General features: G+C 46.8%; 1 protein-coding gene across 1 annotated transcript in view; it reads left to right on the forward strand.

Annotated features, from left to right (window-relative positions):
• Positions 1-17,575, forward strand: part of CHRNE (cholinergic receptor nicotinic epsilon subunit) — a 153,075-nt gene that overhangs the window by 90,245 nt on the left and 45,255 nt on the right. The window contains exons 6-7 of the mRNA XM_085639223.1: positions 11,937-12,040; positions 13,930-14,130. Of these exons, the coding sequence (XP_085495349.1) occupies positions 11,937-12,040; positions 13,930-14,130 (305 nt within the window). The remainder of the gene's footprint in view (positions 1-11,936; positions 12,041-13,929; positions 14,131-17,575) is intronic.

Here is a 17,575-nt window from a genome sequence, read left to right on the forward strand (position 1 = left end):
ACTTTTGCTGGGAACGGGAGCAGGGAGTTGGATCTGTAGTTTTGAGGTCAGTGGGGTCCGCCAAGGGTTTCTTCAGGAGAGGGTTGACCTCTGCATGTTTCCAGTCATCGGGGAACGTGGCGGTTGCCAGGGAGCGGTTGATGGTGTGGCAGAGCATGGGTGCGATGGTGTCGGCTGCTCTGTTGAAAATGTGGTGGGGGCAGGGGTCCGTGGGGGCCCCGGAGTGGATTGACTTCATCGTCTTCAGTGTGTCTTCGGTGGTGAGGGCTGTCCAGTTGTCGATCGCTGGCCTCAGGGTGTCAGGGTGGTTGGTAAGGGTTCAGTGTGTTGGTTGTCTTCGTCGAAGTTGTCGTAGATGCTCTTGATTTTGTGGTGAAAAAAGGTGCTGAGTTTGTCGCAGAGGTCTTGTGAGGGAGGGATGTCGGTGGACTCGCTGGTGGGTTGGGTGAACTCCTTGATGATGTTGAAGAGTTCTTTGTTGTTGTGTGCGTGAGTTGAGATTCTGTCTTCAGTCGCTTTTTTCCTCGTTTTTCTGATGAGTTGGTGGTGGGCATTGGTGGCGGCTCTGAAGTTGTTGTGGGCTTCTGTGGATTTGGTGTTCCTCCAGGCCTTTTCGAGGCAGCGGCAAGTGCGTCTAGACTCTCGAAATTCGGTGGTAAACCAACTGGCTTTCTTGGCGGGATATTATATTAGGTGGGCAAGGATCCCGGGGGGAACCATACTTGGCTGCGGCCAGAGAGCTATGTATTTCCTCTAAAGTAAAAGGCTGAAAACTATCTAGTGTATAGAGGGTTGCTTTCTGCTGCTCTTCTTTGAGAATGGTGATCCCTGTGTCCTGTAAAGGAGCAACAGGAAATTTTGAATAGATGTGTGATAGCTTTTCCTGAAAAAAAAAATCGCCAAGGAGTCACAAAGGTCCTGGGATTCCACGGGGGATTGGCTGCATGCTTGTGGGGAAATAAAATCATGAACTTTACTAAACAGAACTTTTGGGGCGTTGTCAGCTCGTTTCGATTTGATTAATGATAAAAGTCCGCTGGCAGATTTAATATTCTGATGGTATCGGGATAGAGCTTGTTTGTACTGTTCCTTATCTTGGGGCTCTTTCCTTCTCCACCAGAGTCGCTGTAGTGTCTTGCATTTAGTTTTTTCTACCCTTAGTTCTGGTGTAAACCATGGGGCTGATGGTCGACGATAAGTGGAGCTATAATTTGTAAGAGGAACGGTTGCATCCAGTGCCGCTGTGAGGGCAGAGTTAAAACAGTTCAGTAATTCAGAAATCTCAAAATTATCATTTGGTAGATTAGGATGGAAGGCATCGCTAAAAGCTTCAGGCGTACGTTTCTGCCAGGGTCTATGTGCGTCACGTCGCAATCTGTTGTTTGTAATAGTGCCCTGGGAATGAGGGAGCTGAACCTCGAAAGTAATGAAAAATTGTTCGGTCCAGGTAAGGGGGAGTGGTCTCTTGCAGTCCAGCAGTTCTGTGTTGCAAAAGATGAGGTCCGAAGTATGGCCTGCAGAATGCGTTGGGCCGTTAACTCTTTGGACAAGGCCATATGATTCTAGGTCTGTTAAGAGTTTCCTAACTTCTGGGTTGGTCTGCTCTTCTCCATGGAAATTAAAGTCACCTAGCAGGAGGAATTTATTGGAAGCTAGGACATGCATGACTATCTGTTCTGTCAATAGATTGCTAAAGTTGGATTTTGGCTCCGGGGGGGGGGGCGATAAATCAGAGCTCCATTCCAGCTATACGTAGCCGACATATTTATCTTAAAAATACCTAACTCTATGGAGTCAGTACTTATGGTCAAAATCCATGTCACATTTATGGTAGCTAATGCGACGGTTGGATGATTGGAGGAGTTACCAAACAGATATCGGGAGCTTGGGAGGAGATCCAGTCCCATATCTCAGTCGTGTGCTTGGCTAGTGACCCAACATTGCAAAGAAGACCATTCAGGCCATATTTAGATGAATAAGGTCTGGGTGCTTTCTCTGGTGGTGTCCCCGGTGATATCCCAGTTTCCTGCTCATTTTGAAATTGACAGTTATAACAGAGCACCGGGCCTTCTAGAGGATGCGGCTACCCGTTAGTACAGGTGAGCTGTGATGGGGTGTCAGTATTAATCTGTGCTCTTAGCCGATATAAGAAGTCCGCTGAGTAATAGAGATGTTGAGAATTTTAGATTTTTACCTCGGAAGAGCCAGAGTTCCTGGCTCCTGGTGACGACCAGGCGTGGACGGGCGCAGACGGGCTTGCCTTTGGCGTGCCATTGGTGCGCCGGCGGTGCGCCCGCTGCACACTGCCAATGCGCGTCTGTCCCAGCATCGGCTTTTATGGCCGTGTATGCTGCTACTGTTAGAGCGCTAACCGCGCTTCCGCCGGAAGTGTAGCCAAGGCTTTCTTCGCTCAATTAGTACTAGCTGTGGCTTACCGGAAAGCAGAAAGGCACTGTGTTCCAGTACGGGGGAGGCAAGAAATACGTCAGAGTTTAAAAATGAGTTTTCAGGGAAGCGGATTTGGAGCAGTAATAAAAACTGGTGAATTTAAAAGGCCAATACCAGCATAAACTTGCTGGAGCGCGCTATGCGTGTCAAGCGTCTTAAAAGAAAAGTGATATTATTCAAACAAAATACACATGCGCTAAGTTTTACAACAAATCCTGCCTGGAGCTTATGATTTAAAAAACACCTGCTGCAGAGTTCCTTGTGTATCCAGTTTTCAGCCAGCAATACAAATGTCGAGATAACTCTTGTGATTATTGTTCCTGCAAGAGAGATAGATCAGAGTTTTGTCTACTGACAGTTTTTACTCGCTATAAAGTAGCGCGCAGGGTTAATATGCCTGCTGTAAAGAACGCATGCTGTGCAGAGCACATATCTGTATTTTATATGGATAGCTGAGTGGATTACGGAAAAACAAGGAGAAATAAAGGCATTTCTACTCGTTGTGCCTCCCTTATGCCTCTCCTGGGGAGGCGTACATTTTTAGTGCTGCCTCAGAGTAATGATTGCTCATAAATCTGGGGCAGTGTCGAAAAGCCATGGATGTTGCCGGAAATGCCCCCAACAACACCCATTGCATGCCCCTTTAATGCAGAAAACTGCGTTAAAGGGAACGATATTTGGAAAGCAGTATTATGCCACAAAAAGTGGCTTAGTGCTGCCTGGTAAATATGGAGCAGGCTCCTGCGCCACCAGAGCATCACAAAAAGTGACGCACCGGAAGCGCAAGGGGCTTGTAAATAAGCCACAATATATATGTGAGAGAGGGGCTATGGAGAGATGAGGGACACTTTTGTCTGGTGGTCATGAGGGAATCCAAGAATTCGGTCATGGGTCGGGGCACCAAAAAAGATTGTCACACCTAGCGCCACCAGCGCTAAAGGCGGCCCTGTTTTCACGTTCATGCTTCTGGAGTCGCTGCTTGGGTAAAGACTGCGGTGGATTATCCCAGCTGCTGCACTGACTATCTTCTTTCAACCCTACTTGCAACGCTGGGTGTGGAGGAAAGGCCAGTCCTACAAGGCAGGCAGAAATCTTATGAAGAAAACCCCTGCTTCTATGCACAATGCAGTATGCAGGTGCTTCAGGGCGCTAGCCTAGGCCCGTGTTCCGGCAGAGCGGTCCATTTCACCGAGGGCCTGTTGTTTGTTGCAAAAGGCTGAGGAAATGTGATAAAGTAAAAAAAAAAAGGAATCTTGGGGATGTTTAGGATGCCGTGAAATGCATGGAGCATGGGTTCAAATAGATTTGACTCTTGAATTGTTAAGCTAACATAGCAGAACATTGAAACGTGAAGTCTAGCACTGTTTGACAAACCCGCGAGCCTGGACACAGGTAGTGCATATCTCATGAGGAATATGGACACAACTTGAGCGGGAAACAGTTGGAACACAGCGGTCTGAACCCCGCGTGTTCCGACTACGCAAGCTCTACCACGCTTGCCTTAAACACTCATATGTTGTAACCACGCATATGCTTGGTTAAGGCAGTGCGTGGTCTAGCTCCTTTCAGTGTTGGGGTCTCCTCCCCCCTGTTGAGTCTCTCTTGATCTATGCACAGGGTAGTAACCCTTATACGTTATTGGCATTCTGTCTGGGATACTTCGAGATCAGGATAAGAATGGTTAGATTGGCTCTTATGCACCTACAGCGCAAACCCCCCCCCCCCCATGTAGATGAGTGTCACGATCTTAACGCTAAACGTGAAAGGGCTTAACAACCCTGTTAAACGTAGAGCTATCCTGTCTTATTTGGAAAACTCCGGGCCCTCCGGGCCCATATCTGTTTATTACAAGAGACCCATCTGCTGTCCAGCGATACCCACAGGATGCGCTCTAAGGCTGTCCCACAGCAATACGTCTCCTACCTTCCCACCAAGGAGGCCGGGGTTGCCATCCTTGTTGCGAGTACGTTCCCTGGTAAGGTGGGAGCCAGAAAAATGGAGATTAAAGGGAGGCTCGTAGCGCACTCTGGGACTGTAGGGGGACACACTCTAACATTGGCTACTATATATGCCCCTAATGAGGGTCAGGAGACTTTATTACATAAGGTGATAGGTGACTTAGCATCTACACCCGATCAGCAAATCCTTATCGGGGGCGACCTGAACATCGTGTTCAACAGTCAGCTTGATCGTTCCGCACAATTGCAGAGACAAATGGGGGCTCTCTCTGATATCAACCGACAGTGGCTACACGACTTGGGACTGGTGGACTTGTGGTGGCATTTTGATCCTCACACACCCGACTACACTTTCTAATCTCATGCTCGTGGGACATACGCAAGGCTAGACTACTTCCTAATGGCTCGTTCTCTCCTCCCGATAGCACGGAACTCAGTAATTGAACCCCAAGCACTCTCGTATCATGCGGCCCTGACTGCGACTTTGCTGTTTTCTCCCACCTCTAGACCATCATGCTCCTGGAGGCTGAGGGACACGCTGCTCCACCGCCCTGAAGTTGTAACACGCCTCACAAAGACACTGGAAGACGTTTCAGCTACTAACAACACCCAGGACACCTCAATTGTCTCCCTTTGGGAAACCCTCAAATTAGTAGCCTGGGGCGACTTCATAGCTACGTCGGCTGCTGATAATAGGGCAGGCAGAGAGAAGAGGGATGAACTTTCTAAGCAAGTACGTGAATAAGAAGGGATTCATAAGAGGACAGGGGCCCCTCGAATTTGGAGGAAGCTAAAAGCAGCGAGGGCGCAGCTGGCCAGCCTAGACCTCGATAGAGCGGAATACGCTGCACTCCGTCTGAAGCACACATTTTATACAGGGGGGACAAATGCGGCCGCTTGTTGGCTCATAAATTGTGCGCACAGCGACAGACGGAAACAGTCCCGCTCATCCTGACTGAAGGGGGCTTGGGTAACACACGGGGGAGAATATACCAAATACATTCCGGGATTTTTACACAAATCTATATACTGCTCAGCCTTTGCCTGACGGGAACCCCTTCAGGTATCGCCAGGGCATAAAACACTGCAAGTTGACATCTAACCAGGATGGCAGCCCTCGATAGACCCATCAGAACCGAAGAAGTTATCTCAGCCATAGCTCGACTTGAACTTCTTAAATCCCCTGGCCCAGACGGATCTACAGCCATTTTTTACAAAACCTTTTGTTCAATTTTAGCCCCAATACTGACTAGATTTTTTAATGCTATCGACGACGCCATGGAGCTGCCACCTACAATGCTTTTAGCGTCGGTGGCAGTCTTGCCCACACCTGGGAAAGATAATAGATATTGTACCTCTTATAGGCCGATATCCCTCTTGAACATAGACTTTAAGATTTTCACAGGAATTCTTGCGGCTAGACTGGGTCCTATGATGCCAGGATTAATAGACCCGGACCAAGCCGGATTTGTTGCAATTAGGCAGTCTAGCAATAACCCCGGAAGGCTACTGCATCTCTTGGATAAGTCTCACCGTCAATCGGAGGAGGGCGTCTTACTATCAATAGACGCAAAAAAGGCTTTTGACAGGGAACATTGGCCCTCCTTGGAGACTGTCCTGGAGAAATTTGGGATTGGCCGCTGTTTTCGCCAATGGGTGTTCAGCGGCTAAAGTCGCCCTTCAGCCACTGTTAGGGTAAATGGTTTTACCTCTGAACCCTTTCATATCTCCAGAGGCGCGCGACAGGGCTGCCCGCTCTCCCTCCTTTTGTTTGCTCTTTACATGGAGCCTCTAGCTCAGAGGGTTCGGGAGAACCAGCAGATTAAGGGGATACTTTTTGGGGGAGAGTGACATACCATTAGCCTTTATGCAGACGATGTCATCGCCACACTGGAGTCCCCCCACACCTCAGTTCCGCCCTTATTGGCCGAGCTCGAGGAATTCGCAGCAGCCTCCGGATTTAAGGTGAATGTAGCCATGTCCCACGCGCAGGGCCTTTCACTGAAGCAGACCACGGCCGCTGCTCTGGCCCTAACGTGCCCCATTCGCTGGGATCAAAAGGCCACACCGTACCTGGATATCATGCTGACATTATCCACCGCTGAGACGATATCCTTGAACTAGTCTTGGCTACTTCGTCAGACAAGGCAGGAGCTTAGAAGATGGTGGCCATTTAATCTCTCGTGGCTGGGTAGGGTGGCAGCTCTCAAAAGGAGTATACTCCCCAAAGTTTTATACCTTTTTCAAACCTCCCCAGGTGTTTTGAAGCAGCTACAATCTGAATTTATCGCCTTTGTTTGGGCGGATAAGAGACCGAGAATAAATAGGGACCTGAGCTTCAGTCCCCCTGAGGAGGGGGGGGGGCTGGGGATTTCTGACCTTGATCGATATTATAAAGCGACACAGCTGCGGACTCTCTTATAATGGGCTCAGCCGGAATCCGAGAGGTGCTGGCTCTTTATGGAGCGCACGCTAGCCCAAAAGTCTTTCTGGAAGATCCCCTTTCTTTGCAAAGCCTCTAGGCCCCCTAGGCTGCATGGTTCTCCTGTGGCTCGAGCTACATTGAAAGCTTGGGATACTACAGCTACTCGCAATGTGCTGACAACTTTCCCATCGCCCCTTACTCCTATTACTAAAAATCCGGACTTCTCCCCGGGTCTTGACTATGAGGCATTTAGTCACTGGGACAAAGCAGGGCACTGGCCTGGGAGCGGAGAGATCCCTCACTCGGTATGAGTGTTGGTTGCTCTCGAAACAATCCACAAGGCGACTCATCACAGAACTATACCACATCTAATGCTCCCCTGAACAGGTGGTCAAGACAGCGGGCCAAAGACGGTGGGAGACAGAGCTCGGCCAGACCTTGACCCCTAAAGAATGGGCAGACATTCACTATAGAGCCTGGTATTCAGTGGGTAATATATCTAGCATTGAGACGGCCACTAAGATTATGATGTATTGGTATCTAACACGCTCCCGACTACACAAGAGCGACCCTCACCGTTCCCATATTTGCTGGAGGGGTTGTGATGCAGAAGGCACATCATTAAGCCTGTTGTGGGAATGCCCCACCTTCACTTCTTACTGGACGCAGTACTGGACGAGATTGATAGTCATTACGATACGACCCTGTTACGCTTATCCGCATATGTGGTCCTGGGAGTGTCTGATAGGCTTACCTTTCCCCTCAAATCTCATAAAGGTAAGCAACTAGGCATAGCTCTAGGGGCACCCCTACAAAATATATTATCGCACTGGGGCACAGACAGAACACCAACTACACAGGGATGGCTCCATCGACTGTGGTATGTTCTTGGCATGGAACGCCTCTCTTTCTCACTTCAAGGAGATGGGGCTTCCTTCGCTGATGTGTGGCGGCCCTTTGTCACCCTGCTATGCTCTTAATTTCCACGAGCTGTCCTGCCCTAGATATTTACTGTTACTGCGCCTTCGCGAGTTTAGCCAAAGCGTGACCTAAACAACACTGTGCTGCGCAATAGAGTACTGGGCCTGCTTTTTGTCTTTCTGTCCAGTCATTTTGAATGGGGTAGGAGACGGGAGGGGGGAGGAGAGGGTTGGCTGAGGGAGGGGGGCGGGAAGGTTCATTCTTGTTTTATTTTGATGCTCTGCGAAGCAATTAGATGGTTGCCGGCCCATGATCTGGGCCTGATTTCTCACTGCATCTTGTTTGTTGTTAAATTAATAAAAAGATTTCAACCTAAAATGTTGGCCTGTATGTGTTTACATTTAAGTGAAAAAGCTTTCTCAGATCTTATATTCCTAACAAGTAAATCAGAAACCACTTGGAAAATGTACATTCAGACCTGAGGATTCAACTTTCTGAAATACAACCAAACATTGAAAAGTTAGTCACTAAGATGAAGCAGCAACCTTCCCATTACAATTTTTTGATTTTTGCATATTTTTTTAATATAAAATAACACAATACTTAGTCATTTGAGTATTTGTTTGGTCAGTAGAAGTTTGTGTATTTTTTGTGAATTACTGTTTTATTGTTTGAAATTTAAATTGTACTGATTCAGTGGGTGTCCTCGGGAGCCAAAACTTTGGGAACCACAGTCCAGAGACATTAATATACTGCATGGTGTGATGCAGTGTGGGCTCCTGATGGACCTCGCCCCAGTGCACCCTCAGTGATCGTGTGATGGTAGTGTAAAACAGGAACTGGTCCGGGGACGCCAGTGTCTCCAAAGAGTTTGTCTATAGTGAGGAGTGCCCCGTCCTTATAGAGATCTCCCAGCGTTTATAACCTCTGTTCATGCCAGCAGCTCCGCTCCAGTACCTTATGTCACCATCGTTCCACGTGGCATACCGAGAAGCTACATGGCCAGGGCATAGGGTGGGGTAGCACGAGTGAGAAATATACTTCTCTTGAAGTAGCGGTGTGGTCCACCAGCCATCTGGTCGCCCACTGCAGCTGGGATGCCAGGTAGTAGTGCTCAAAGTTTGGGATGCGTTGATCACTCTGCTCAGTGGGCAGATGAAGTTTAGCAAGGGCAACTCTATGGAACGTGTCATACCATGTGAATTTCCCAGTGAGTTGTTCAAGCGAACAAAAAAAGGATCTAGTAATGTAAAGTGGCAAGTTGGTGTAGTAATATGAGGAGAGGCAACATCACCATCTTGGTGAGTGCAACACGACTAGCCACTGAAGGAAATAAAGTGTGCCAAAACACCATCTGTGCGTGACAGAGTTATCGGCGTGGGTTAGGTTGTCATCTAGTAAGTTGGACGGCGTGTGGTATCTACGTATACCCAAATAGAGGTACATGGTGGGCTGCCACTGCAGGGTGGTACGGCCAATCCACAGAGCGAGATCCGGAGTGGTAACCAAGAACGGAAAGAGACAGGACTTTGGCCCAGTTGACCTTCCTACAAGAGACAAATGCAAACTGGCCTAAGGCGTGTGCTATGGTAGGCGGGATGGAGGCAATATTGCAGGGATATAAAAGCATGTAATCTACAGATAACAACACCACATGCAGGCCGTAGCCTAATGGAATTCCCCCACTGGCCTGGCTCACGAAGGGGTTCCATTGCCAGAGAGAATAGGAGTGGACACAGTGGGCAGCCTTGGCGGGTGCCCCTGTGTTTAGGCATCGGGTCTGAAATGAGTGACACAGTTTTGACCCTGGCTGTGGGGCCGGTGTACAATAGCTTGATGTGGCGAAGAAAATGGGTGCCTTGGCCGTAACGGGTGAGCACCTTCAACAGGTAGTGCCACTCCAGGGAGTCAAAAGCCTTCTGCAGGTCAAGTACCATGCATCCCGGCCAAGGCCACTGTGTCGGAGTATATTCAAGCACTTTAAAGAAGTGCAGCAGGTTAAGTTAGGGTTTCTTGGTGGGGACAAACCCATTTTGGTTAGGGTGTACCAATTGTGGGACTATCGGTGCCAGACGGTCGGCGAGTATCTTGGACAATATTTTATAGTCAGTATTTAGGTGGGCCAATGGTCAATAGGACACCTAGTGCCTGATTACGAGTTTAGCGGTGTGGCAACAGGTTGCCACCCCAGTGCCCGGCTGCCACTCTGCCAAACCCGTACTGGGACACCTGCTGGGTTCTGACTGGAATCCAGGTCGGGCGGTCCTGCTTTGGCCGTCCCACGGCAGTGCCGTGCTAAGACTCGTGTGAATTTGGCAGAAAGGTAGATCTTCAGCCACAAAGTGCGCTTTTTGTGATTTGATGTGAATCCGTTTTTGAGTAACTAATGTCAAAATATAGTGCTATCTGGATGGGTGGTCCTGCAAGAGTACTGTGGTACCCCAATTAAAAAAAATAAAGCATTCTGATTGGCTGAGAGGCTTTTTTTCCCCTGTCATCCCCTTCATCCTGCAGTGCCGAGAAATGTGATTCATTGGCCGCAACATCAGCAGAATTGTTGCGTCCATTTCAGGACTCACGGACACAGTCCCAGTGTACTGAGATAGTAAAAATATTAACAAATAAGGGGAAAGTGTAGGGTACCCTGACCCCCTTGCCCTTGTGGTGAGTCGGTGGGACTCCACGTACTCCTGTAGGACCCAGCAAGGCTCCCGTGAGATCCCGTATGGCCCTCTAGTGTGGTCAATGTGGAAAATGTGCGGTGGGTGCCCATAGGGGGTTCCTGACCCTGCAAGGATGGCCAGCAACGGGCCACTGGCTGCTCATGGGAGTGTTGGGCACAGGGTTGCTGCCCGTGGGTGGTTTGGCCACAGGGCCTGGCCCTCATTCGCACGGTCCAAAACTAGTGAGGGAGTTGGGTGAATATGATGAAAAAACCCAGAACTTCAGTGAAAAAGAACAACGATTAAAGTGACATTATAGTCAGGTATGGTAATATGATGTTACTTTACATTTTTTTAAAACTAGAAATTCAGACAAAAAAATAAAAGGTTAAAGTGATGTTATCGTTAGGTCTTGTAATAATATTAAAACTAATGTTTAAAAAACCCCAAAAAATGTAAGTTTACTGTGCTAACTATACAACCTGCGCCCTGTCATGCACTGCTTATGACCTCATATATTACTTCACTCATGACATGATAAATAACAATATTGATGACATCACTGATGACATCACATTGCCAATCCCTGGTTAAATCAATTATATACATAATTTTTGGTCATTTGTGATACATAATACATTAATATCAATGTTCAACTTTAGGTGGGATTTCTTGATAAAACTTAAAAAAAAGGTTTTAACTTCATTTACTATATTTAAATGTAATAAATATTTCATTAAAACTTAAATTAATAGTATTGCGTCATATTTTATTTTGCTGTCCATTCAAAATATATCTAACATTAATTTACATTAATATTTAACATTAACATATTTTTACCTTTTTTTCCAATGTTTAATTAACTTTTTCAATATTCCTTATACGTTACCATAGGGAGATTTTGGCTGGTGAACTTCGTCAATGGGTGAAAAGTTACTAGCAAATTTACACTCATAAACTTGGCCTATCTAATTTTAGGGGGTGGAGACATGAGGGTTTACACTTTGGAGTAAATTTACACTCTGAAATGGTGAATAGCCATAAGTAGTACATTTACTACAAAGTGTAAGAGTGAACTTATACGTGTTGATTTACTCAAGTGTAAGCTTATCTTTGTGGATGGGCCCTGGAGTTGGTAGGTACCTGCAGGTGTTGCTGGGGCCATTGCTCCCACACAGTGTACGCGCTGGCGAAGACCTACAGAACACTCGATCCCTGCCTCCAAGCCTCGTCTCAGGCAGCCCCGGTCTCTCGCAGTCATATGTAGGTCTGCGCTTCTCACTCACATGGATCCTTCTGGTCCCACTTACCTTACAGAAGGTTCCCCAAAGATCATTCCTGTTGTCCCTGGTCACCCGAAAAGGCTCCATGCATCACACAGATGGACGCCCCTCAATCCATGTTTGTTGCAACAGCCAGAGTTCTGAACTGCTGCTCATCCTGGTTTGTTCCAGGTCTCATGGCCTGGTCACCGCTTCACAGCTGGAATCTTTGCTCAGTTTCTCTTTTTGCTTCTTCCAGGTCCCAGACCTACAGCGCCAGTGAGATTGACATGCAGCTGACCCTGGACCCAGACACACAGCTGCCCATTGAGTGGGTGGAGATCGACCCTGAAGCCTTCACAGGTGAGAGGCCAACATCTGGCCTTCTTCCACATTAGTTGTGTTGCCATTTCTGCAAGAGTGACTTTTCATACAACAAGGAGCATTAATGAAGGTCACAGGGACTCTTAGAGGGTGGGACTGTAATGCAGAGACTCCCCGCAGGCCAGCACTACCTCTGAGTTTGACAAATGAACTGAATTCACCCACCGCTGAGTGACATCCCTTTTCTAGGAGGTGTGGCCACAAGAACGTGACCAGGAGAGGGCAAGCATACAACAAACAAGCATTTCTCATGCACATGGCCTCCCTGACCTTGACATTTATTCACCTTGCTTCAATCCATGTGTTATTAAAAGTGTTTTCTTTCTTTTTTTGTTTTAAGGCAGTGTTTGCAACTGGAAATAATACTCCTTGACGTAGGCAAATCCTAAATCCCTCTCTTGTGCACACTCGCCCCCTGCGTTCATTTCCTGACACTAGACACAGCTCTGCAGTTGTAAAGGTGTATGTTTGCAAAACGTTTACAAATAATTTTAGCGCCTACCTTTCTAACTGCATAGGAAATCCAGGACACCACCCACCGCTGGGTTCCTAAATGTGCCTGGAGAAGTCTGTAGAGGGGTTGGTTCAACTTGTTGCAGAAGGAAGCATAGTGGGCATAGCCAAGGGAGGGCACCAGGCTCTATTCTAACCAGGGAGTGGATTTCTAATTTGAAAGAAACAGTCTTGAACTGCAATAGAGAGATGTCCTAAAGTGCAAGGCACGGCCCCCCTCTACCATACATCTGCCTATTAAGGGTTTAACAAAAATTCCACAAGCCCTCTAGTGGCATGCCTTGTCATACCTTGTCATGCCTTGCCATGTCTTTTCATGCCTTATCATTCCTTGTCATGCCATGGCATGCCTTGTCATGCGTTGTCATGTCTTTTCATGCCTTTTCATTCCTTGTCATGCCATGGCATGCCTTGTCATGTCTTTTCATGCCTTGTCATGCGTTGTCATGTCTTTTCATGCCTTTTCATTCCTTGTCATGCCATGGCATGCCTTGTCATGTCTTTGCATGTCTTTGCATGTCTTTTCATGTCTTTTCATGCCTTGTCATGTCTTTTCATGCCTTTTCATTCCTTGTCATGTCTTTTCATGCCTTGTCATGCGTTGTCATGTCTTTTCATGCCTTTTCATTCCTTGTCATGTCTTTTCATGCCTTGTCATGCCTTGTCATGTCTTTTCATGCCTTGTCATGTCTTTTCATGCCTTGGCATTCCTTGGCATGTCTTTTCATGCCTTTTCATTCCTTGTCATGCCATGGCATGCCTTGTCATGTCTTTTCATGCCTTGGCATTCCTTGGCATGTCTTTTCATGCCTTTTCATTCCTTGTCATGCCATGGCATGCCTTGTCATGTCTTTTCATGCCTTGGCATTCCTTGGCATGTCTTTTCATGCCTTTTCATTCCTTGTCATGCCATGGCATGCCTTGTCATGTCTTTTCATGCCTTGTCATGCCTTGTCATGTCTTTTCATGCCTTGTCATGTCTTTTCATGCCTTTTCATTCCTTGTCATGTCTTTTCATGCCTTGTCATGCGTTGTCATGTCTTTTCATGCCTTTTCATTCCTTGTCATGTCTTTTCATGCCTTGTCATGCCTTGTCATGTCTTTTCATGCCTTGTCATGTCTTTTCATGCCTTGGCATTCCTTGGCATGTCTTTTCATGCCTTTTCATTCCTTGTCATGCCATGGCATGCCTTGTCATGTCTTTTCATGCCTTGTCATGCGTTGTCATGTCTTTTCATGCCTTGTCATGCGTTGTCATGTCTTTCCATGCCTTTTCATTCCTTGTCATGCCTTGGCATGTCTATTTACCGAACATCCGTTCTGCATTCTTCTAACACTCCTGTCCACCTTTGCAGAGAACGGCGAGTGGGCCATAAAGCATCGCCCGGCCAAGAAGGTCATCAACAAAAACTTCTCCCCCGACGACCTGGAGTACCAGGAGATCCTCTTCAACCTGATCATCCAGCGGAAGCCCCTGTTCTACGTCATCAACATCATCGTGCCCTGCGTACTCATCTCCTTCCTGGTGGTGCTGGTCTTCTTCCTGCCCGCCAAAGGTGAGTGTGTCCTGTGGACAATCAGGTGCCATGTACCTGTCGGTGACCTGTCGGTGACCTTTCTTCCAAGAGCGGTTCACCGAGGTGCCTGTGGCAGCCTGGGCCTTCTACGGGCCACTGTGACCCAAGAGATGAAGCAAAGGGCTTCTCTGGAAGAGGCTCGCGTGCTCCTTCAGTTCTCCTGAAAGAGAAAAAGGGCCTGTTTGTACTTATTTTGGCACTGGTGCCTGTTAAGAAATGGCAGCAGCTCAAGCTCACTCGTATGTCTGCACAGGGCCAGGGTGCAGGTCTGAAGGCAACGCCTGCCTCTTGGCGTGGTCTGTAAGCGATAAGCAGAACGGTGGAGCTGCTCCCCCTGGGTGCTGGCGTCATCACGGAGCGCTGGCGCGGACTCATTCAGATTGCAAGCGTTGAGCATGCGCTCCATGGCTGCACACAGGCGTGAACTACAAATCCCAGGAGGCCTATCGAGAGGGATGAGCGGCATCAGATATACCGTTCCTCAGGACTGCATCCTTGGGGATTGTGAAGCCACGTCGCTGCTGCCAGGACCTCGCGACATGGATGCTGGATTACACTGTCATGACCAGCGGTTTCCAAAATGACTGCCCTGTGGACATTTTACAATACAGAAAAGTATCCTGAGGCCATATGAGATTGAAATGGAACGGTGAACTATTTGGTGTTCATTTATTTTCCACTCTAAAGTCTTGGTTGCAGTTGTCTAACACTTTTAAGAATGGGATTATTCGTTCCACTAAAGGTTGCTGTGATGTAAAAGGGCGCATTCCTAAAAGAAGATTGCACATGCATATATATATTAATGTAAGTTCTATACAAGGTGTTAGATTTCCAGCCTCTGTACATGCTGCTAAGAGTAAGGAACTATTGGATGTTAATGATGTTCCTTACGTTGCAGTTTTACAGAAGCCATGATTTCCTGTGAAGAAATATTAACTTTTAAAGTGAAACTCAGATTTAGTTTGCCATAAAGACCTCCCACTGCTAGACCCTCTTCAGTGTTTGGAAGGGCTTCTCTGATTCTGAAACCCAATCCCAGCCACTTGTTCCCAAACATCTGTGTCAACTGCTTCGTGCATTGATGAGAGATGTGGGGCGCCAGAAAGGTAAGAGGAGCCTTATTGTGGGCAGTGAGGTTTAGACCAGGCGCCCCTCTGAGCAGCTGGTAAGCATGGCTGGAGTGGCGAGTCGCGCCAGTGGTGTTCCCCCCGGGAGGCTGGAGACCCAGGAGGCCGGTTTTGACACTTGGAGGCTGGTTTCGGCCTCCAGGAGTGGTGGTGCATGTTGCTCGATCCCAGCAGCAACTTGAAATAGTTGCTCTGGTTCTAACACACATTAGCACGTCTGTACATGGGGTCTAAATTTCACATTTTTATCAGCGCTGTTCCCAGTTTGGCCCTGCTGGTAAGGTGCAGCGGTTTGCTTGGACCATAAGCCGTGAGACAGCAGAGCATCGTGGCCGGCACTTTCTCAGCACTAACACATCTCTCTTTGAAGTGGAGCCACTGGCATAGCAGTAACAGCACAGGTTTGCAAGCAGGAACTTAAGTTGCTACCCGGTGACAGCGTAACATGCACATGTAAAGAATTAGTGCCACTTTTTCACAACATGTTAGTTTACAGTCTTTTCCAAAGGTTTTTATTACTGACACCGGACCACACTTGATTTCCAAATTCTGGTCTGTATTGTGTAAAGAGATGCATATGGAGGTGCAGCTGTCCATCATAGTATCATCCTCAAACGGCTGGACAGAAGAAAAGATTGAATCAGTGTGTTCAACAGTATCTAAGACATCAGGCCTTGGCATATCAGGATGATTTCAGCGATATATAGTAAATGGCAGAGATAATACACCAGAACACAGCATTCCACTCCTTTCTTTTGTATGCATGGTATATACGTACCCGTAGCTAGAAAGAGTATCCGGCAGAAAAAGTGTTACGGAAAGTAAGTAATTTGTTCTTCTGGTGGGTTCTTCTAAACGCAGATTGCTCAACTTGTGAATAGATACCAAAGCAAAGAATCCCTTAGTTGGTGAGTCTGTGGGATGATTACGACCAAGAAATTCTGCAGGACAGATCAGGCAGAATGCCCCTCCCGCAAGGCTATCCAAGCAGTAATGCTTCGTGAACGTGTGAATTGATGCCCATGTAGCAGCCTGGCAGAGGTCCAAGACTGCCACAGCACTTCCAGCTCAGTGGTAGCAGCCTTTGCTCTTGTAGGATGAGCACAAAGGCCTTTCGGAGGCTGTTTCTTCGCCAATTCACAGCAGATTTTGATACACAGGACAATCCATTTGAGATCATTTTCTTCTGCACAGCTGTTCTCTCCTTTGCCAAGAGAACGCTCACAAAGAGAGGACCGTCCACCCGATAGTCCTTGGTGTAATCAATGTAAAAGCATTCTTTGGGCCAGTGTGTGTATCAGGACCCCTGCTACTGATATCTGTTCCCAGGGCAGGGAAAACACAATTGTACATAACAAATCCCTATGCAACTATTCCACTTAGAATTGTGTAACATAATTGCTGAATGGTATTGAAAAAGGCTAAGTGTTCACATCAGTGTAATTTACTAAAAAAATGTATTCATACAAAATATCTAAAAAAATGTATGATGAACAATGCCTGCATGCTATATGCTTACATTGCAAACTAAACGCAACACACTTCGCAATCCAAATGTTTGTCAATGCATTGGAACAGCAGAATCGAATTTTATGTATATATTTTCAACAAATACACTGGTATATTTTGTGAACTTTTAAATATGATAGTCACAATTATAAAAACATATTAAGAATAATTCATAACGACATCACCAATGAATATATATACATGATTATCAGGGATGGTTATATATATATAATCATAGGAAATTGGAAATTGTTTTCCAATGAATGTATCCAAATTGAGAGACAATACAGTGGCTTCAATCGTGGTTGGATCTTTGTGTAATTGAGTTGCGTGTTTCGGTGACCCAAGCGCCTTCATCAGGAAAGCCACAAATGCAACTTGCCAAATGTTAACCTCCAATGAGTAGAAACACCATATGGAAATGGTTTCAAATGGATAACGAAATTGGCAAATAAAAACAAGCATATGTTCGTCTTGTAGAACAAAATAACTGGTCAAGAATGAAAACCGCACTGAAGAGAATGAGGAGAGAATGAAAAGAATTGATATACGGACAAATCTTGTGCGGTCCGGAAGTTGTAGATCTTTGTAACAGCTATATGACCGGACTGCAATGGAGTATAAATCTCGGATAATGGCTATCTCCAAATATGTAAGAAGATACATAAAAGACTCCTAGTAAATGGAGGCCACTTCGTTGTAGTTTAAATACGGTGACAGGCCTCTGTCCAGTACGATCTGTACTATTCATCTTCCATGTAGGAACGGCGAGGCCAGATACTTTGTAT

The sequence above is a fragment of the Triturus cristatus genome, chromosome 12 (genome assembly GCF_964204655.1).
Source record: "Triturus cristatus chromosome 12, aTriCri1.1, whole genome shotgun sequence".
Lineage (NCBI taxonomy): Eukaryota > Metazoa > Chordata > Amphibia > Caudata > Salamandridae > Triturus > Triturus cristatus.